A 22,934-nucleotide genomic window follows, 5' to 3' on the forward strand; every position below is an offset into this window, starting at 1 on the left:
TGGTTCATGCTGACTGGAGGGTTTCACTTTGTCCTTTTAGGGGTCTTTCTTTTAAGGTTCAGGACCGAGATTTCTTTCACCAGTCATGAAGTAAGTCTGTTTAAGATCTTTTCCAGTCGTCACAGGAAGCCACATGCCTTGTGTTGTTTACCTTCTTTGCGGTGAATCACACCTGACGGACAGGTTTTAGTCACTTTACGTATGTAAACGGCCTTTTCTTTCAAACCGCACGTTGAACAGTCACACTGAAGGTGTTGAGCCTGTTGAGTATAGAGACTCAGAGGGGATCTGGCATCCATGGAGTCCAGTCTGTCCTGCCTGTCTTCGCTGAAAGAAGACGACGATCCGGTTTACATCCAGCCGCATTACAAAGAATCCTACCGGCTGGCCATTTACGCCCTCCTGTGCGGAGGCAAGGAGGCCTACGAGGAGTTCCTCCGGGCCGAGCAGATCAGCCACTTCCTGTCGGAGGAGGAGATCCTGTTCATCTTGGAGAATGCAGAGTTACCGGCTGTGGAGGACGAGTCGGAGGGGAGACGGGTCACAGACGAGCTCAGCCCCTCCACGTACTTCCCAACCGAGTCGGACGAGGAGGTGCCCGACCTGGAGCTGGGCTGGCCGGAGGTCTCGCTGGAGGACACGGACACCAGCATCAGCCTGCTGTTCCACCCGCCCAGAGACAACACACCCACCATTAAAGAGGTGGTGCGCAGACAGATACAGGATGCGAGGCAGGTGAGGTCCTCGGGTGGATCAGAGTCCTCTTCATGTCTTTATGCACACATTTAACACACACACACACACACACACACACAATGGAAGGCGTTGCTTAGCACAGAATATAATACACACAAATACACACACTGCATATTTCTCTGCATACACAGCACGAGTACTGTGCGTAACAGGGCTGGACCAAGCCCCTGCCCCTTTGAGGTACTTGTACTTTACTTACAGTATTTCCATTTTATGCTACTTTAAACATACATGATGATGTATTATTATAGATGAAGCTACCAGCAGTACATCAAGTAGTTAAAAGGAGCTCCGCTGTTACCAGCTGCAACATACAACTGATGAACACATGAATGCATCAATAATTATAATCCAGTCATATAATATATGTTTTTCTGAAATGAGCCGTCCTGCATAATGAGTACTTTTACCTTTGGAGTTTTGGCACTAAGTATACTTTGATGCTAATATTTATGTACTTTAGATTTTGCAGGACTTGTTACGGAGTACTTTCAGTAAAATACCTGAGTACTTCTTCCACCAGTGACTCAACATTATCAGAGACAGCTTTCTGCTTTATGTAGTCATCAACTGTGACTGAGGAAACTTTTTTGTCATTCATTCTCTTCAAATCACAAAAATTGATTCTGATGTGATTCTTCACCAAAAAGAATTCACCGCCCGTGTGTTTGAAAATAGATTCAATTCAGTGAAACGTTTTCATTCCTGCAGAATAATCCACGTCTCCGGGGCTGAAGCTGCTACCCAGTCTAGTTTATGATCATGATGAGAAATAAAATGGTAACAACGGTCTTTCATTTCCAAATGATTTACTATTTACTAATAAATTCAAGGAAAGAACAGTGATCTGGCGTTTGTTCTGAGGCAGTAAAGTTTACAAGGAGAAAACATGCAGAGACAAATGACAGATACTCTTCATCTGACTCCGTCCTCGTCTCCTGCAGCGCCTCGCTCGTTGTGATCAAATGATAATCTCTTGTTCAACTAGATGTTGATGATTCTGTTGGAGGGTTTTAACTGTAAAAACGAACCGAACCACAAGATTAAACCCAGTCGATTGTGATTCAGTAGCAACAGGTAAAACACATCAGTAACACAAAGATAACGTCCTTGCAGCTGCGCAGCTAAACTCACGTCCTATAAAAGCTGAAGACAGGAGTTGGCCTTTGAAGATTTTACTGATGGGATACTAGAAACAAGAGGTCAGAGGTATTGAAAAGAATGAATTAGTTCAGGGACAAGAGCACAGACGTGCAGAGAAGCTGTCAGGTGAGTTTCATTGCCCCCCCACAGAGAAACAAAAGATCAACAAGTGAAAGATGATCTCAACATACACAGAGTCCACGGGAGTAAAGGACAGGTCAGTCATTAAGTTAGCCAACAGTTAGCGGCACATTAGCCTCAGACAGCTATGGCTAACGCTAGCTCTGTTAGCAAATGATAATTCAGCAGTTAGAAAATAGCTTTAATAATAATTAATAAACTCACTGATGATGCTGTAAACACCTTAATGTTGACATCTAACTAAAAATAATAATAATATAAACCTTTATCCATAATCCAAAGGGCTGTGCAGCAATCAAATTGTTCACATGTGTCACATAAAACCTCAAGTACTGTACTGTAGTACAAATGTGAGGTACTTTAGTATATCTGTATTTTGCTACTTCACCACGTCTCGGAGGTAAATATTGAACTGCACTACATTTATCTGACAGCTTTAGTTACTTTACAAAGTAAGATTTTTGCACACACAAAACACACACTGCTTTTAATACTTTAATACTTGCATACTTTTACTGAACATTTTGTAACAGAATATTTTTTACAGTGTGGCGTTAGTACTGAAGTAAAGGATCTGAATACTTCCTCCACCACTTCTTAAAAGTCCTAGTGAGACAAATGAATATAGATATTCATCAGTTGCGACAATGCGGCCATGAACAGCAGCAGAGTCTCTGTGGAGAAGATGCAGCAGAGGACGCAGACGTGTCTCCAGCAGCTACTAAAGTTACAACAGTGACATGCAGGAAAAAACTGCACCTGAGGCGGATTGTTAGTCATTACTCATTTACAGGAATACATGACAAAAGATCTTTCCTCAGCAGGAGGTATGTACAGCTCAACATGTAAACAGGTAACATGTACGTTTACATGCTTCACACAGTCACAGCTGTGAAAGGAGCTCTCAGTGGAAAAGGTTAGCACGAAGGTCACGTTTCACTCTGAGACACATGACGTTAACCGGCCGGCGTGTCTCAGCTTGAATGTTCTCGACGTTCAGCTCCACACGTTGTCCGCGGAGCTGAAACTCAGAGGGCGGGAAGTGGCCTCACGCTACAGATACCTGAAAAGGATTGATGAAATGCTCTGACTGCACTGACGTAGCTGCACCTGAAACAGGTCAAATCCAGTCCGATCATTATCAAGACAAATAGCACGAACTGTGTTTGCTTCCAGACGCTTCAGTCGTGCTTTTGCTTCCCTCAGAGAGCCACTCCTCTCCTAATTTACAGATCATCTATCTGGTACAACATGCTGCGATGTGTCCTGTTCATAAATTACCTCATAAAGGTTTCAGGCCAAAGAAGCTGCTTTAACTCTTCAGTGTGAAAACGTGGTGAGCATCGAAGTTCCTGAGATGATTCCACAGCATCAGATTGTTTTTCAGTCTTTAAATGTCTTAAATCCTGATATTTGGAATCAAAAGGAAATTTAAGATCTGTTTTAGAGGATTAAAGTATATGTTTTAGTTTGTAGAAGTGGAAGCAGGTTTTCTTAAGAACTGCACAAGTTTGAGGTTCTGCTATACTCCATGTATCTCCAGATGTTTGTGATGAACTGAAGGACGAAGAGTTCCCTCATGTGTTGAGAGCATCCTCCTCCTCCTCCTCCTCCTTCAGCTTAATAAACTATTTAAATCCTCCTCGGATCAGCAGGAAAATGACACGGACACATGAATGCAGCAGAAATATTAATCCAGAAACATCAGATAGAATAGAAACACTGACAGGGAACATTTTACTTTGATACTGATGATACTCACTAATACTTTTACTACAGTAAAGGATCTGAATACTTCTTCCACCACTGTTCATTCAGTCTTTTTTAGTTTTTAAAATGTGTCTTTCTTTGAATACATGTTTTCTTTCTGTATTCAGAGTGTTTCCAAATGTTTGATATGTCTCCAGATTATTGCCATAGCGATGGACGTCTTCACTGACGTCGACATTTTCAAAGAGATCATCACCGCGACGTTGAGGGGAGTGGTCGTCTACATCCTCCTGGATGATTCCCAGTTCAGGAGCTTCCTCTCCATGTCGCACAGGGTGGGCGTCGACATCCAAGACTTCAAGGTGAGAAATACACACCTCTGTCAAAAACTGTCAGTCTTCCTAAAGCTGGAAGAAAATCCATTTAAAGTGTTTCTAAAAACTCAGAAACATGTACTACATGTTGCCGACACCACAAGAAATTTAATTTGGACTACATGACTCTTGAAAATGTTATCCTGCGGAAGAAGAACAACTTGAATATGTAACTCTAAACAAAAGGCACCTTCCAGTAATTGTCGTCATCAGTTGGGAACTAAAATACACAAATTCAAAAACACAAATCAACAACAGAAACATGCTGCAAATGAAGAAACGTGCTGCAGAAGGCCAAAACAAACAGGCACGATGCAAAGTGACACAATCGCCCTAAAACAAATGCTGCATCTGCTCCATCATGGCCCCCACCCAGCGCTCTCAACGCCAACCTGCTTTCTGTTGGCAGTGGCACTTTGTCCACACGGAGTCTCTCGTCTTCATGCGCGGCAGCAGACGTGTGTTTATTTCAAGACGAAGTTTTGATCCTACACCAAACTCACTCAGGTGTGGTATCACCTTAAAAAAAAACTTGAAATGCTTAAAAATACCTTAATCTGCTCTTAACGTGCACCCGTGCAGTGTTTTTATGAGTGGGTAAGGAATGCAATAATGCACCAACAAAAACAGCGAAGAAGAAGACATGAAAAGAAGAAATTGCATTTGCACACATTTGTTAGACCTCAAAGATGAACACAATGTGTTTTTGTGAGAAACGTTCTTTTTGAAAGTCCACAGGGCGCCTTTAACGCCTCGGTGTTATTTCATCCCTTCAACACAATGTGTCCTAAATCCAGTTATTAAATTACCTCAATCATCCAAGTGAGAACATGCTGAGGAAGACGAGCGACCTTTATCGACTCCCTCTCGTCTGTGTGCGTTTATCTGGAGCTCAATCTGAAACGTTTAAGAGGATTTTAAGATTTAGAAATGGCTGCTGAGTGCGTGATGTTGGAAAAGTGTGGCCTCTTGTCCGGACAGCCAGATGCAGACATCAACTGTTCAAAGCCCGAACGTACCTCACACACAACGACACACCACAGTAACTTGTTAAATATGATCTGATGTGGACGTTTTCTGACGTCTGTCTGCTCCTTCAGCCGAATGTTTTATAGATTTGTATTCCACCGATGTTTCCTGTGTTTCCTGCCGGTGGAAGCTTCGCCTGTGGCATGACCTTTCTTCTATTGGCAGGAGCATTTAGTGGATTAAGTCTGACATTTGCTCCACGCCCTCATGGAAACGCTGTCATTTACCAGCATTCCCCTGCTGCGTTTCTACCTGTCATTATGAAACGAGACGACGGCAGCAGCCGCAGGACAGATCTGTTAGCGGGGCTGGATTTTCCTGTTGAACGGCATCAGGACGATATTTCAACAGTCCAAACAGCGAGGCCTCAGAGCCAACAGTGACGGCTTTGTGATCTCGGTGTAAATTGCTTAGCCAGTAGCCACATCAAAATACCAGAAAACTGACGCACAGGTTTGATCTTGTCGAGAATCACAAAGAGTGTGTGTGCTTTTCTGTGTGTGTGTGTGTGTGTGTGTGTTTGTGTTAAAGCTACAAGTAAAACAAAACTCCTAATTCAGAATTACTTTATTTAGAATTTGCTTAAACAAAGCCGACGTATGAAATCAAATCTAGAAAAGTAAAATGCGTCTCATTTAAAATGGAAATGCTACTTAAAAACAGAAAGTTCAGACTTGTAGAAGAAGTAGTAGTCATCAGGGATGAGTTTGGCCTGCTGGTGGGGATAGATGAAAAATCAGGAGATCATGATCTTGCACCAGATTTTATGCCAATCCATCCAAGATGAGGACTTAAGTGTTGGATCGATGGACAGAATGACGGCTCTACATACAATTTAACAAGTAATAAATGCCACAATCGAATCGATAGAAAGCTGACTGCTCTCTAACAACTGCAGGCGGGACCTTTATTGACACTATTATCTCTCTAAAGCGTTGCACACCCAAATAAACACAAGCCAACAATACGGCAGCTGGATTCATTCTGTGTGATTCAGCTGAAACATCACCTGCACATGCAAACAGGCAGTGTCACATTCCTGTTTCTGACGCAATGCTCTTCTTTTGAAAAGCTCGTGATGTGATTGAAGATGTCCTCCCAAAGAAGGGTTTACTTGATTATCTTACCTTTTTTATTTTTATTTGTCTTACTTCTACTACTACACTCTACTTGTGCGGCAGCCACTACAGTGAACGTTTTGGTCAGTCACATCATCATTGCACTGTACGGCAGTTTATAAGTGCAGACCGATTGATGCATTAGCGTGCGATGTTCGTTCAAGCGGCAGTGGATCGCATGACTACTTGTTCCTCTCAGCTCTACTGAGCTTTTCAGCATCTTCGGTTTCTGTCTTTCCACTTTCATAGCATCGTTTTCAGAGTAAAAGCTCTGAAAACCAACTCTATGTTACCTTCCAAGCATGAAATGGCAGACAGACAAAGTTTGCGACCATCTAGTGAACATGGAGCATTTAGCAGTTTAAAATATTTCCCTCAGGAGTTAGCGAAAACCAAAAAGCTAAAAAGGAAGGGAGTTTAAGACAGTGGTATGAGACTCTGGATGTGTAAATAAGCAACTGTTTGCTAACAAGTTCACTATATCAACTGTCAATGTTGTGTTCACACAACATTGTTTCCGCTGCCTCTTAAGTTGCCAAAAATCTGCTGGTTTAAGTAAAAAAGTAAATGTACTGACATGAAAAGCACCACTCAGTTAACCCTAACCCTCTTTTGATCTTCCCCGGTGGAGGAAGCTCTAAACGGACTCTTTTTGTCTCCATCAGAACATTCGTGTTCGGACGGTTCAGGGGCAGCAGTATCAGTGTCGGTCCGGGGTGAAGTTCTGTGGAGATTTGGAGCAAAAGTTTATTCTGGTGGACTGCCGAACAGTGATGTACGGAACATACAGGTGAGTCCGTTCCACCGTTATTCTGACAACCAGCCACACGGGAACAGTTCAGTGATCTATCGGAGAAATGATGATGCAAAATTCACAGGTTAACAGGAACGAGGCGGGTTCGGGTTCAGGTGCAGGTTCAGGTGCAGGTTCAGGTTAATGTTGGCGGGAAGGAAAAGGCATGAAGCAACATTTTTGATCCGGCAACTGACGGGGGGGAAAGGGGCTGGTCTATGCACTGACAGGTGAGCAGGTGGACGTGGGAGTCAGGCGATGAGGATTGATGGGTTACGTACGAGGACATCTGGTGGACAGGTGGAGAATGGCAATAAAGCTTAATAGAGATGCGGGGGCCTGGGGAAGTGGGGATGTGGCTGGAGGGAGCGATAGAGAGGCAGAATGGGGAAAAAATAAAAACAACTGAGCTGTTTTTTTGTTTTTTTATTTTTCAGCTACACATGGACGTTTGAGAAGATCAACCTCAGCATGGTCCTGGTGATCACAGGTCAGCTGGTTGGCTCGTATGACGAGGAGTTTCGAAGACTGTACGCTCGCTCCACAGTTCCCGTTGTTCAGTCCAGGGAGAGGACAACCGTCCAGTACCTGAGAGACATTGGGGCCCTGCAGAGCCCAAACTCCAGCAAGCTTTCCCTCCATCAGCTTCAAATGAGATCCAGAGTGATGCAGGGCATGAGAAGTGCTCAGGATGACAGGTTCAACAATGCCGCCATGTTGACCAGGGGCCTGAGCGTACAGGAGATGCTGCATCAGTCTCACTGTGCTGACATGGGGAATCTGGTGCGGGGACATAGTTATGGCGGAGAACTGCAGAAGTTAAACTCCATGACTCGGCTGAGGATGGGGACCAAGGACATCGGAGTCCCTGTTGCTCCTGAGAGAACTGGATCTAACCTGAGGGGGGGTGGCGACTTGCTGCTAACAAACAGGTTGTCCAGGCAGCACCTTAGGCACCGGACTCGCTATGGAGCGGACCAGAGTCTGATACCGTTCAACTCTGAAACATCACTCCACAGGTGGAAGATGGACACATACCTTAACAACAGCGATTTTCCTCTAGATGCATCGTGTGATATGATATCCCCAGTGGGATCTCCATATAGTAGTCACACGGGCTTAAACGAGCAGCTGCTTCACAGCAGGTCGAGGGACATTAAGACCAGGATGGAAGAAATGAGGCAAAAGAGGCTCAGTCTGCAGGAATATGCCAATCTCAGGCAGAGCCAAGACTCCTTGAGGTCTGTGTATCCGACTCTGGAAAGACAGAAACTGATGTCTTCATTAAGAGGTCTGGACATGAGGCAGAGTGTGGCAGAATTAGAGCCAAACACACAAAACGGCTGCAGCCTGGAAGCGGCCAACCACAAAGACAGTGAGCCAAATCAGGAAGGCGACAGAAGAGAGCAAATTCTCACTGATGGCCACCGCTCTGCCTCTCACTACGATGTCAAAATGGTTCCAGATCGAAAGACAACGCAGACATACGACTGGCATGAACCTCTTTCCAGGACAACCTCAGCGGCTGATATAGATATGAAACTCGATCCATCGCTCAAGCTCTCTCATTTGCAGCCAGGCGGTCTCAGTATCCAGCACCCAAGAGCAATGGAGTCTTTGAGTGAAATCCCTGAAGAGAAAGAGGGTTCAAATACACGTGTCAACAGCTCGGACGCTGCTGCACTCAAAGACGGAAATGAGGAGATTCTCAAAGACGGGAAAGCTGTTCCAAAGGAGAACTCTGTGAAATCAAGCTTACCTGCAGAATCACAGCGTCAGGATAAAGCCAGAGGAAGCCACGGTTCTATAGGTAAGGTGTCCAACAGCTCAGGCTCAGCTGCTCCAAGAGAAAGAAAGAAATCGATATCCAATGAGGAACAAACTGTCCCAAAGCCTGTGAACACTTCTACAGGATCTCAGCATGCTGTGGAAGCCAAGAGTAGTCACGCGGAAAAAAGGCAAACACAGCGCGAGGAACCAACCCTTCAAAGGAAGGATTCCTTGAGAATGAAAGTATATTCGATGCTCACTTCCGACGAAAAGAAGGCATCCAAAAAGGAAGAGAAGTCACTCCAAAGAAAGGCCTCACTGAGATCAAAGAATTCCTCAGGATCGAACCAACCACTCAAAGCCGACCATTCACAGGCATCCGCAGCAGAGCAGTCAACAAAGAAAGGTCAGTCGCCGAGCGTCTCCAAGCCTCTCAGCGGTCCAACAGAGACAGACAAGCCAAAATCTCCATTCCCAAGATTATCTCCACATCGTTCAAGCAAAAGAAAGACGAACATTGCAGCAGAGCAGGACCGAGGCTCGGGGAGCACTCTGAACGACGAGGGAGGGGCTGTCTATCAAAGACAGAAAGTCTACAGTCGATTCGAATATTTGCTTAGCGCTGACAGTATTCCTCGGGATAAATCAATGAAGGCGGCGAGCATGCACCCCTCAGAGAAAGACAGAGGCTCTTCCCTGAGCAGGCATGACCATCCAGCGTATCAGGCACAAAGTGGCACTGACAACAAACTGGGACGATTCATGCAACGGGTAGGAAGTCTAATAAGCAAGAACAAATAGTAGGAACAGAAGAAGGCTGCGGCGCTCAGGAACGGTCCAAGATCTTATCAGGGAAGATATTTACCACGGGTGCCAAAACACAAGATGTGATGCATCAGGTGTATGCTACTAAAAAAGACCAACATTGACAATGACTTCATCCTGCAGCCCCAAATACTCACTAGAGCACCAAATGTGGATTAATCCATCGCTGAAAATAGTCCCCAACCAATGCACTATTTCCTCCAGTTTGAGTAACGTTTGACAAAAACTACAGTGAGCAGCTGCTGGAAATCACTGAGCCTTTGTTTTTTAAATGGCTAATTGATATGCCTTTATATTGATATGACTAACATATTGTTGGTTTGGGTCTTTTCATGGAATTTGTTGACAATAACAAAAAAATATATATATAATATCGCCAGCGTTATCCTTTAATGTACTTCTGCTTTGTCTAATTTGTAAAATATGTTTTTTTTCTAATGCGGTTCTCTGTGTTGTCCTCTGATGATTGTGACATTCATGGCTCAGCTGTCCTCATGCTCATGGAAGATATTCATGTTTGAAGCATGAATGGCTGTAATAAAGAGAAATCCAAATGTTAAATAAAACAAAACAACCACGTCGAGTAAAGGGGAATGCTTTGAAACCAAGAGTTCAGTGGGACTAATGAAGTACATGTGACTTCTTAATGACTTTACTGTGAAAAGGTTTCATTGGATCTCCTTTTTTTTCTGAAGAAATAGCTCCTCTGAAAACTGATCACGGAGAAGTCTGTTACTTGAAAATGCAAATGTCAATGCAGGTAGCAGTACTAGCATAAGTTCCATCCACCTCCATTGTACGTATTGGTGTCGCAGCAGAAGTCCAATTGTCATGTGACCGGGCAAATGTCATCTACTGAGGAAGATCGTGGGATTTGATCGAAAGCCCCACAACAGCAACTAATTACGCCTTGAGGTGAGATTGTTTCCAAATGTTTTTTTGTAAATACTGACACCTTTTCTGTCATCGTCTGTTGTGAAGAGTCACGTGAAAATGCGGATTTGTTGCATCAACGCTGTAAATATAAGCAATTGTTTCCCAAAGTCACTTGTGCTTTGAAATCACATTAAGGATTTCACGTGTGTCCTTTTTTTTGTAAAGAGATGGACGGTTCAGCTGAAACACTCTGATACTGAGATCATATTTAAGTAACCTCTCTCAAGACTACAGGAAGATCTAAAGTCAGCAGCCACACCAGCGGCCCCAACAGGTCATAATGTTCATTACACACCAGAAAACCAAAATACTGACGAGGTTAAAGATAAAGATTTGATTTTTTAGCATTAGGGTTACAGCAATTTTTAGCTTTCTTCTGTGGCATACGTACCCAGTGTGCAGGCCACTTCCTTGTTTTCATTAAATTGGTTAATGATGTGGTACTTATAAACTTCTATGTTCGCAACAGTATTGTTCTTGAAAGTAATAAAAAACAATATACATACAACAATAAAATTGCACAACACTGCTTTGCACATTGAGGGTGTACTTATACCTTTATTTTGAAATAACTCAGAAAAATTATCTACAATCTGTATGATAATAATAATATAAAAAAAAAGCTTTTCTATTCAAGCTGTTGTTTTTCAAGCTTTTATTTGTGTGGCAGAAGGAAGTATGTTTCTCATATTATAAAACGACAAGGATTTCTAGATGAAATACTCCAGGCACTTGTTCCTCTCGTCATCCAGTTCTTGGGTCTCAATCTCAAACTTTTTCATGGCGATGAAATATTGAACAAACGGCTCTCCGAGGGTGCTGCGGATGACGTGATCCTCCCCCAACGCCTCCAGGGCCTCGTCGAGCTTCACGGGAATGGCAAACTCCTTCTGCTGACTGGGGGCTTTGCCCAGACTACTCTCGACGTTCAGGTTTCGTCTGATGCCGTCCAGTCCGGCAGCAACCGTAGCAGCCAGCACAACGTAAGGATTGGCCATGGCTGAGCCCAGCTTGTTGTCAATGTGCGTCTCCCTGCCGCCGTGACACTTGATGTTGAAGGAGCTGCTGTTATCATTGCAGCCACAGGTGGCGCACAGCACTCGTTTGGGGTCTTTGATCGTCTTGGCGATGTGGCTCCGGCAGCCCAGGCCGGGCGACATCAGGCAGCTCAGGGCAGCGGAGTGGGTGAGGAGCCCGGCCAGCCATTTCCTGCCGATCTCAGAAAGCTCGCCCGCCTTCTCCCCGCTGTGGAAGAGGCTACGTCGCCCGTTTGCATCCCACAAGCTGTGAGAGAGCACCCCAGCATTGTACAGGCCATCGTCGGTGAAGAAGCTGGCAATGTAGCTGTGTTTACGAGCCATCTCTTTGATGCCGGTGCGGAAGGTGAAGGCGCTGTCTGCGGCCGCAATCCCAAACTCTGGCCTCAGGTTGATCTCCATCTGGCCCGGGCCGCTCGCAGAGGAGATGCTGTCTATGTCTGCACCCATGCAGTACATGCTGTCCACCAGCTGCTGGAAGAAAGGCAGGTCATGGTTGCTGAGCAGGGTGGTGGCCGGGAACAGGAGCGTCTTCGGTCCGATCCGGTCCGGCGCTCCGAGGACGCAGCATTCATAGGTGAAGGACGAGTGCAAGGAGAATCCCAGGGTTTGGAGCTGGCCGAGGAGCTGCTTGGCGATGAGGCGAGGTGAAGTGCGAAGGGGGCTTCCTGTCACCGTGCAGGGGTCGCAGATGACCCGGGCTGTCTGCTCGGCCCAGGGTAAGACCCTGAAGGTCGAAAGATCAGGGATCAGAAGGATATCACTGCTGAAGTTGGCGGTGCTGGCGTGGTCCACTTCGTTGCTCTTTGGGCTCAGGGTGAGCTCCAAGTAGCTTCTCGGCATCGGTATCCCATATACCGCTTTCTCCTGTGGATGCAACGTTTACATTGAAGTAATAGTTCAACATTTTGGGACATATACTCGCTTTCTGTTTGAGAGTTAGATGAGAAGATCGGTACCACTCTGATGTGGTTGTGCCTTAAGTATGTGGTAGAACTGAGAGGTGATTGCCCTAGCTTAGCATAAAGACCGGAAGCAGGCGGAAACAGCTAGCTTGGCAATGTCCAAAGTTGAAAAAAACTCTTACTAACATCTCTAAAGCTCACTAATAAACACATTATATGATATTTGCTTAATTTATACACACAGTCATGTAAAAAGGACAATTTGTGGTTTTAGATGGAGTTACGTGTTGTTACTATTTCTTGAAACAAGTTTAAACCATCCGCTCAGTACTTCAGACTCCACAAAGTCACTGCGCCTGGCACTAAACTCCCTGTAAAACCACAAATTGTCATTTTTAGCCATGCTAGTAGCATAGCTCAGGGGATGGCAATGTCAGTCAGTCAGTCCATCACATTGGTCCAGGCAAAAATATCTTAACAACTGTTTGATGAACTGCTAGGAAACTTATATTTGTGGTCCCCAGAGGATTGGTGATTCCCTGACATAGTGACCTCTATGCCACTATGAGGTTCACATTTGTCCTTTTAATTGAAATGTCTGAACAACCATTAGATGGATTGCCATAACATTTGATACACACATTGATGTCCCCATCAGGATGAATTGTAATGACTTAACTTCTCATCTAGTGCCACCATCTGGTCAGAAATTTAGCTTGTCTAATATTTTGGTTTGTGACCAAATATCTGCAAAACAATCTGCCTCAGCTGTAGTTTCTGTTTAGTGCTAGCTAGCTAATTAGCAATTATGAGCATTCTAACAAGCTCAGTGAGATAAACAGTACAAATACACCTGCTTGGCATCAGCATGTTAGCAATGTCATTGTGAGCATGTTAGCATGCTGACGTTAGCATTTATATCAAAGCACCACTGAGCCTAAGTACAGTCTCAAAGAGCTGCTAGCATGGCTGCAGACTCTGAGTCTTGTGTACAGGTTAACCAAAAGAGATATAATCTGTTAATTAGTGAGAGATGTTGGTATAGGCGTGTTTTTGAAATTGGATGTAGCCAGGCTAGCTGTTTCCTCCTGCCTCCAGTCTTTAAGCTAAGCTGTTTAATCACTTTCCTGCTTCAGCTTCACACTTGTGACACAGATAAGAGAACGATGAGAGAACAATCCTCTAACTCTCGAAAAGAAAGCAAATAAGCATATTTCCCTTGGGTCGACAAATCCCCCGGCATCACATTCACCTCACGTCTGTGATCCTGCAATAAAGAATTCTTGGGAGGAATGAAACGAATAGATAGAAAGTTGAAGTGATTACATGGAAGAAGCGGACAGGCACCGTCTTGGACCTGGACACCCCGTGGAGGTCGGTGGCCTCAAAGCGGACAAAGTTGATGTTTTCTCTGGCGACCTGCTGCTTGATCTGCTCCATGGCTGAAATGAACCTCTGATTCCCAAAGATCTCGACAGTCTCGTTTTCGTTATCTGTGGAAAAGAGTTTGAAATATCTGCAAAAAAACACTGGACAGCCATCGGAGAGTTTGCTTTCAAACACCGAGTATCCCGTTCCATTACTACTTCTAAAACCCAGCGGTGTCGAGACCACTGTAGTCAAGCCAAAACCCCAAACCAGTTCTCTTTGTTTGAAGCCGACACTGAGTAGAGCTAGACCACTAAATCTGCCCGGCTGATATTAGCTTAATGCAGATATGTCGGTATCTGTGTATATGTCTACCGATAATAAGAAACTGCAGTATAGAAATCCCAAACTAGTTTACATTTACATTTAGAAAGTATCACCAGAACATTATCAGCTGATATATTGTTTTTGGATTTTTTTTAAAACTCCCAAATATCAATATCAGCCTCAAAAATCCAATATTGATTGGGCTATAATGCTGAGAGCAGAGAAAATCGAATCCCATTGAAAGACAACCTCAAAATAGGCAATAGACCATTGTTCCAAATGTAAAATTGATGATTAAGGAATTTCAAAAGAGACGTTGATCCTTCTGCTGGAGATCAATACCGAATGAATTCTACTGACTGACCAATAATTTCATACAAGTTGAAAGACCACAAATAAATAATTGCTAATTTTCCAGGTTAAAGAAGTAAATATCCGTCAAGTCAAAGTTAAAACAGGAACTAGAATGAGACAAGGCCGAGGTTTTAAAACAAGACTTTCAAGATTAGAGACAGGACTCGAGTGAGCACCCTTTTGGTTGGTTTGTCCTCAAAGATCTGAAGCTCAATTTTGATATTTCTTGATTTCAAATCGAGAATAAACTTGTCCTTTAACCAAAATTCCACCAACCTGTGTTTGAAGCTCCAGTCTCTCCCCAGGAGCCACCGCTTGCATTTGTGTGTGTGTTAACTCCAGGCTGCCTATTTGTGTTGTCATCGGACCTGAATGAGCTGGATGAATCCATGCCGGAAGGCGGCTGAATAGATGCGCTCTCTCTGGACCTGGGGCCCTTTCTGGAAGGGTCAGAGTTGGGTTTGAAGGTGCTGAACGCCCTGTTGGGGTTTCCATCATCCTGCCGTCCGTCGGGCTTTCCACCATTACCTCCACCACTGCTGCTTCCGTGGAGGTACGTATAAGGACTCCCTGGCTTCCCATCATCTCTCCCCCGGATGCTGAGCAGAGGACTGTCCCTCAGGATGGTCTTCAGCTCCTCCATGGTCTGCCGGGGGACGCCCATCTCACCGTAGGGCACCCTGGATTGAGACACCGCCTCTGTGGTCCAGTCCTCTCCGACGGCAGGTTCGTCCACCCTGGGATCATCGACTCGCTCCGGGGGCCTGTGAGGCAGAGGGCCGATGGAGATCACAGCGGGGGTGTCTGGAGGTAAAGGGGTGCTGGTGGGAGAATGGACGATGGATGGACCTCCTCCTCCACTGCTCCAGTCCACCGGAGGCGCATATTTCCCAGTCACCCTCACTCCCTTCCTGTTGCCCAGACTCATCCCTGTGCCATCTATTTGGTCTTTGCTTCTACTCTGACCCTCCTGGAAAACACACAGTGGGTCTATCACAAGTACGGTAAGAGGTGGTCGTGTTTATATGACAAGAGTTACCAAAGAGTGCAAGGAATCAAGATCCGATCTAGTCAACAAAGTGAAATAGAAATGATATATTTGAAGCCAAAGCTGCTGTATCCATCCACACGTTTGTGCTGAAACAAAATTCAAATGAAACAGGTAGATGTGGAGTTGTTACCTTGAAATCTTCAGAGTCATTCATGTCTTTGTTTGCACTCTTTCATGAACTGTGATTTGGAATTTGATAGCCCTCATGTGAAGGCAGAGCTTCACTCGCACATTAATTTTTATAGACAATTGGTACAATGGTGACGGATTAGAAAATTCTTTTTGCCCCCCTACACCCACGGGAGTCCGGCTGGAAACTGGCACCGTCCGGCCGCCGGTGGACACTGAACCCACTGCTGCTTTGAGCTCATTGGCTGCCCGTGAGGACAATTCAGAGCTGCTTTTGTGTCATTGCAAAGTGAAACTGCAGAGCTCAGCAGCTCTGTTTGTGCTTCCAGAAAGATATGGGAGCAAAAGTATTTATTCCAGAGAGATGAAAACACACGACTATGAGGACCAGACAATGGCTGCGGTTAGTGACGGTCCGTGCATTAAAGAGCTGCTGTCCGAGTGAAATCACTCTCCCACCAACAGCGTGTTTTCTTAAAGGAGGAAGCAGAACATCTAAATCAGCTCAAACCAAAGTTTCATTTTTCTGCTTAATTTCAGTTCTTACATCCTCCAGTTAATGCAGTTTATTACCATCAAAGAATAATTGTACCACTTTCTAATAAGACGCATGTAATAAAATGTTGTTTGACAAAAGCAATCTCACCAGAAGGTCCATTTAGTGGCTGTTCTGGAGATTTCTATCGTATCACACGATCTTCATCAGTAGATTTTTAATCTCAAACTTTAAGCCAACATAGATCAGAAGTCCTTAAAGAAATCTAAAATATCAAAACAACTAAGCAAACTGCTGATGAAGAGCATGTAACACAGCTGAAAGCTCTGGGATGGGCCTTGTGGTGATACTCTCACTTTATTTTTAATGGTCAATATATAATGTATTAATACTCTATAGAATCATAATAAAGAATTAGTGAGGGATATTTTAGCCTTGTTGAGTTAAGAAAAACATTTTGCTGTTTTTTCGTCCAGCTCTTTGATGGATTGAAGTAAGAAACCCTCCATCAGCGACTTCCTGACCTCTGACCTTTGTTTTATAATAGTTACAAATATTTAATAAAGAACTCGTCTATTAAAACAATCAATCAAACCTGGACTTGACATCTGACAAAAGGTGATTGGTTAACGCTTTGTTTTACATGTCCTAGTAATTTCCTTAGAAGTGCGTTCCTGAAAAAGAAACCATGAATAAGTATTATTATCATACTATTATTAGTATTTATTATCTACATATTACTGGAAACTTTATTCTTCATATATGTGCTTGACTGTAAACAAAATGACACGTTTCTGGATGTATAGCTGAGGTTATGCTAGCAGTTAACGTTCTTTCCAGGAACACTACAGAAAATTACAGACCTGTAAAATAAAATGTGACTTTATTAATGGCTTATTGCTAATAAATTAGCAAAATGTTAATGAATTATTTAATCACCATTAATAAAGCCATTTGTTACAACTTAGAACCATGAAGTACATCTTATTACAAAGTGGTAATGATTAAGGCTTTATTTGAAATTTGTTAAATACTTATATTTATTTAGTAAACGATGACTTCTACCTGCTAATATACTCCAAGTACTGCTACTGCATTTCCATTGCACTATTACAGGCGTGTATCAGGTACTCATTGGACTGAATCTCCAGTTCTAATGACTTGTGACTCAACTCCGACCTCAACTCTGATGACTTGGGAATTAATCATCAAACGGCCTGATAAAGTGAACTTAATTAGCACTTAATCGCCTCAGAAATCAGCTCCTCTGCGTCCACTTTAACGTGCCGGTTAATGATAATAGACCTGCATGTGATCAGAGGCTGCGAAGACACACAAACACGCCAACTTCAAATTGCACGTTTCTAGCAATGCAGAGAGTTTCATTTTTTATTTCATTTATTTATTTTTTTGTGGATCAATGTGACGATTGGAGAGTAATTTCTGCCAAGTATTTTAATTTAAATCCATCAACAGTGTCTCAATTGATATGTCCAAAAACATTATTATAACCTGAAATATATAAAATATGTAATATAGAATTGAGTATACCATAAATTAAGATGCTATCTATACTGAAAAATTACTTTTTAAAAACTCAACAGAAATGTTACTCAGGATGCATGCATGGCTAGATACCACGAAGGATGACAAGAAGTGATATGTTTATTTGTATTTAATTTGTGTGTGTGTGTGTGTGTGTGTGTGCTCTATAATCCTGGATGAATCCTGGATGATTTCTGGGGGCCTCTGTCCACATGTGGCTCCAGTCAGGCCTCGGCGGGCACCACCTGACCTGTGCAGCATGGAGGCAGAGAGATGTCTGAGCAGAAAGACGCCTCACATTTTCAGGGTGGGGTTTAAAGAGCTGCGTCAAGCTAGAGACAATGCAACACAGGAAGAACCGGAAGTCCTTTTCAAAATTCAGCTTAAAGGGAACGTCATCAAAGGTTTTATTGTTTCATTCATGAGAACACAAAGACTTGCAGGGAATTTAAGAAAAAATCTAAATACTTTAAAATAATTTAATTCTTAAATTAAACACAATTAAACGTATTTGAATATATCGAATATATAGTATATCAATTGTTGTGAGATGAGCATTAATATAAGACAGCTTTAAAAGTGTAAAATCATGGTTAAGAATTAAAGTCTCAGATATCCGACAAACATTAAATATTCTCCATTCTCACTATTTCTCAAACATGACCACGTAAATGCTTTCGAGCAGGAGTCCAACCTACAATACTGAACTCTGTCAACATGTTGTTGTTTTGGTAAAACCCTGTGGATCCAGTTTTGTCACGTGTTGGTGGTAAAACTCTGTATGAACTTCAGTGCACCTCTTTGGAGAACAACCTGCAGGCTGATGGAAACGGTCGGACCGGCTCTGGTGTGAAGTTCAATCTAAGAACAAGACAGTTTATCTTTTGTCTGATAATTGAAGGGTTGACACTTATAATTAATCAACATATAATTATTTTACATCTCATGCAGCAGTATGTTTAGGACCATATTGGCCTAATATTGATGGTGGACTACACAGTCACTCATTCATAACAGTCCCAAGTTCTTCCTCTTCATCATCTTGTTCTTCATCATGTCATAAGCAGCCTGGAGGGACTTGAATTCAACAATTAAAAACTCACACATTATTGGTATTTTAAAGGCTGTTTCCGGTATTTTTATGCCCTATATGTTTCTATTTGACTACTTTTAGGCCGATAACAAATAAAGGAGTCTTTGTTTCTCCATTAGTTTGAATGGCAGTGTGTATAAACATTTAGATCCTCATACAGGGAATTCATTCACAAATTCCCAGAAACTATAATCTTATAATTAACGGAATAATTAAATATGAAAATTGCAAATAACAATAGGAAATTGGTGACTGTTTTTGTGTCTGGTCAGGCTTTTCTGTGGGGGGGTAAGGGGTGCGTTGGGGGAACTGGGAGTCATGAACTCAGTATTTCTAAAATCCTGGCTACAGCCCTGTTGTAACTACTTAATTCATTCTTATTTCCTATGTGGGATTACAAGACAACACTATGCATCAAGCACCAAAATGTAACCAGACATCTTCTGGTAATTTACGAAACCAAAAGACTTCATGGGATTATAATTTATACTTCTACATACCTTCAAAAACACGTGTCTGTGTGCAAAAGTTTAAATAAATTGTGCACCGAGTAGAACAAGAAAGAAAAGAAAAGAAAAGCTTAAAGTTTATCCTTTATTTCCCCATTTGCCAGTGTTACTGAATTCAAAATTGTATTTTTAATCCCCAGTCCCCCTCTCCTTAATGGTAGCTACAACATGCAATTAATGCTATTATTCTGACTGTTGATTAATCTGCCAATTATTATTATTATATTATATTATATATTATTATTTGGTTTGCGTTATAGTTTAGTCAATTAAGTTTTAGAAAACAGGGACAAATGCCCATGTTGTACAAACCCCAAAGACATTCAATTTGCAATTAAATAAAACTGAGCAAACCTACAGATCATCACACTGGAGAAGCGAGAAACAACAAACTAATGTTTGCAAAGGGAGCTGTAGCACTGCCACAGAGTGGGGTGTGTTTTATTTTGAAAGGTGTGACAGGAAGTGGGGCTCGTCTTTCTTCCCGGGCTGACAGGGTCGTCGCAGCGGACCAGGAGACTTCGGCTCCGCTCGGAGAAACAGCACCGGACTGTATGGTGGAGAGCCGTTTTACATTTTTACCTTTTTCTGGGGACCGGCTGTATGATTAAGCTACAATCTTCAATGAGTAAGCATATCCCAGTAAGTAACCTGTCTTTTGCGGCTGCCATTTTGTTTTCCGTTTTCATTCCTGTCGGTTTGTGTTGTAAATCAGTACGTTATCGTTACCAGCTGGCCTTCACGTTTCTTCGGTGAAATCACGGCCTGCTCGTCGCGAACCCGGTGTGAACATCTCCCGGCGACTCTGGCGCTCAGCATCAAACCTCTCCGTTAGCTGTAACGTGGATTGACCGAACTGGGCGCTCGTCCCGGTTATTGAACCGTTAACGTTAATGGACGCTTTGTGCGCCTGTTCGTCGCGGTGAGGAAGCGGCTGTTGGATGCGCAGCAGCGCGGGGCCGGTTCCTCGCGAGTCACTCGGAAGTTTCTGTCGGATAAAATCGACGCATTTTTCTGTGAAACGGCTCGACGGTGTAAATGACATTTTCTTTGCGGTTTCCCTCACGCACCGCCCGCCTGCTGCTCTAACGAGGCGTCGTGTTTGCGGCCTGAGAGCGGCGTGTAGCTCGGCCGTCTCTCGGCTCCTGACGCTGCCTATAGGCCTCTAACGCTATATGATGGCGCCCGGTCGATCCTCACACAAAGGACACTTTACAACCTTGTAACGTAACGCACAATAACGCATCATCTGTTTACATCTCCGCTCCTGTCTTCTTTAAATATCACCTCCCTCTCACTCGCTTCATCTCCCTTTTCTTCACTATGCAACGTTTTCTACCAAATGCAGTTTTTCAGCCGGAAAATACCGGATTAACAAAGCATACTTGAACAGCTTAGGTTTTAGTATTTGGAGCATAAACCGGACAGAAACATTCCCAGTAAGTGGGTCCTTCAGGTATTACACCCTTCTTAAGGGTGTAAAGGGCAAAAACATTAGGAACTAAATGGCAGTGAAACCATTTGTGAGTCAGATTTATGACGATGCTGATGATAATAACAGTGTGTGTGTGTGTGTGTGTTTTAAAGGCCAGCTGAAGGCCTCATGGTGAGCTCAGCTTTCACTGATATGACCTAGATGTCACAAATGACACATCCTTCCTATTGTGCACCAGCAGCCATTAGGTAGGATGTTACACAGCACTGCAGTGTGACTTTATATAACATGCTCACATGGAGATCTTCATCACTGGCCCTGCTGTGATGCTTTATATCTCGTGTTTTCTTGGAGGCTCCTTTTTTTTTTTTTTTTTTTTTTTTTAAATCTACACCAGTTCAGTATGGGACTCAAACCCCACACCCTGGCTAAGGGGGATAAGTGGGTAGTGCCTTGCTTTACTGGTTCAATACCACACACACAGGAGTTTAAATGTGTAGCTTTGTGTGATGTCACATTTTTAATTGTTCAGAAAATTGTTCTAAAAGTGGAAACCACCTGTTTCAGTGTAATAGGTGTAAACATAAAGAAAAATATAAGCAAAGAGAGCTTATTATTATTATTATTATTATTATTATTATTATGTCTTATTCCTGGGAGGGTTGTGTGATGGCCGTGCACGAAAGCAGGAGTGACTTGCGCTGAAGTCTGCTCTGTGTTTGGTCTCTGCTTCTTCTGTGGTTGATCTCTTCTTGTGAGATATTAACATTAATGTAAAATAGCAGCTCTGGAAGGAATCGGCAGGAGTTTGAAGGAGGAATAGGATTCAGAATCTGGGCCGATATTGAGTTACAGTGATGTTGCTCATAAGTGTGCAGAAAGGAGTCTCTGCGGTGTGTATGATGCAACTGTGTGACAATACAGAAATCTCAACGCATTTATTTTTCTCCTGCTGTTGAGTTTCTCCAACGTCAGCAACATGAGTTGGGCAGCAGCTAAATGATTGTGGTTAATGTTGAGTCTGTTGTTTCGTTGCGTAAAATGTCATAAATAATGACAAATGTCCGTCACAAGTTCTGAGAGTCTAACATGCTGGTGTAGCAGTCATAACCTCACATTTCTAAAGCTGTAACAAGGACATATTTAGTGTTTTTGTTTGATAATTGACTTTCAAACTTTAATTGAATTGAAGCTGCACCAATTAGGTGATTGACAAAGTTAATCGGTAAAAGAAAATGTAGCAAAAACGCCAAACAAATCACAAATGTGAACCATTTCTGGTTTTCTTACTCATCCATCATAGTAAATTTAATGTCTTTGGGTTTTGAGCTGTTGGTCGGACAAAATAAGATATTTGAAAATGTCACCATGGACTTTGGGAACTTTTGAATTTCATTTTTCACGATTTGCCGACGTCTTTAGACCAAACAATTAATTAAGAAATGAATCAGGTTAATGAAAATAATCGTCAGTTGCAGCCCTGACTTGAATATTAAGATCATTGTAATTCTGTCAGTCAAGTAATTCAGCGTGAGAGCTTAGTATTCATACTCACTATTAGTGTGTTCTTGAACTTGTTGTAAAATAAAGATCTCATAAAAGCCTCCTCTTCCTCCTTGTCCCCCTCTGTGTCCTGCAGCAGTTCTGTGGTGTTCTGGGTCACACATTTATGGAGTTTCTGAAGGGCAGTGGGGACTACTGCCAGGCTCAGCACGCTGCCTATGCAGACGAGTGAACAGCCAAACTCGCCATCGATCCGACGCACTTGAGCCACAGGAGGGACCCCGGAAAGTTGGCAGGACCGGGACGCCTCCCAGAACCAGCGACAACTCGGCCTGGATGGGGTAACTTCACCCGCTGCACACTGCCCTCGTCGGCTTCCGCCTGGCCTGAATCAAGGTGGAACCAGCCTTGTTTTTCTCCTTCCTTTTCTTTTGTTTTTCCAGAGGAGAGGGTTTTGAGTTATTTCTCTGATTGTCCGCCCTTTTTCGGCCGCTAACTCTCCAAATTTCCCCATTTTCCCGTCGCAGCCTTCGTTTTTGTTTAGCCTTGCCAACCTCGAAGAAGACTGGAGGATTTCAGTTTCTGGG

At 43.2% G+C, this 22,934-nt stretch overlaps 2 protein-coding genes across 2 annotated transcripts; one reads left to right on the top strand and one right to left on the bottom strand.

Annotated features, from left to right (window-relative positions):
- The first annotated feature begins 297 nt into the window (after nt 1-297).
- Nucleotides 298-11,094, top strand: LOC139298339 (protein FAM83B-like). Its single transcript, XM_070921129.1, has 4 exons — nt 298-735; nt 3,948-4,112; nt 6,937-7,061; nt 7,502-11,094. The coding sequence occupies exons 1-4, from the start codon at nt 298-300 to the stop codon at nt 9,633-9,635; spliced, it is 2,862 nt and encodes a 953-aa protein (XP_070777230.1). The 3' UTR covers nt 9,636-11,094.
- Nucleotides 11,095-11,305: 211 nt separating this feature from the next.
- On the bottom strand, nt 11,306-15,791 carry lgsn (lengsin, lens protein with glutamine synthetase domain). The gene is made up of 4 exons (XM_070913295.1): nt 15,768-15,791; nt 14,863-15,556; nt 13,864-14,030; nt 11,306-12,499 (listed from the first exon to the last, which is right to left on the bottom strand). The coding sequence occupies exons 1-4, from the start codon at nt 15,789-15,791 to the stop codon at nt 11,306-11,308; spliced, it is 2,079 nt and encodes a 692-aa protein (XP_070769396.1).
- Between the last annotated feature and the right edge of the window lie 7,143 nt (nt 15,792-22,934).

The sequence above is a fragment of the Enoplosus armatus genome, chromosome 2 (genome assembly GCF_043641665.1).
Source record: "Enoplosus armatus isolate fEnoArm2 chromosome 2, fEnoArm2.hap1, whole genome shotgun sequence".
Lineage (NCBI taxonomy): Eukaryota > Metazoa > Chordata > Actinopteri > Centrarchiformes > Enoplosidae > Enoplosus > Enoplosus armatus.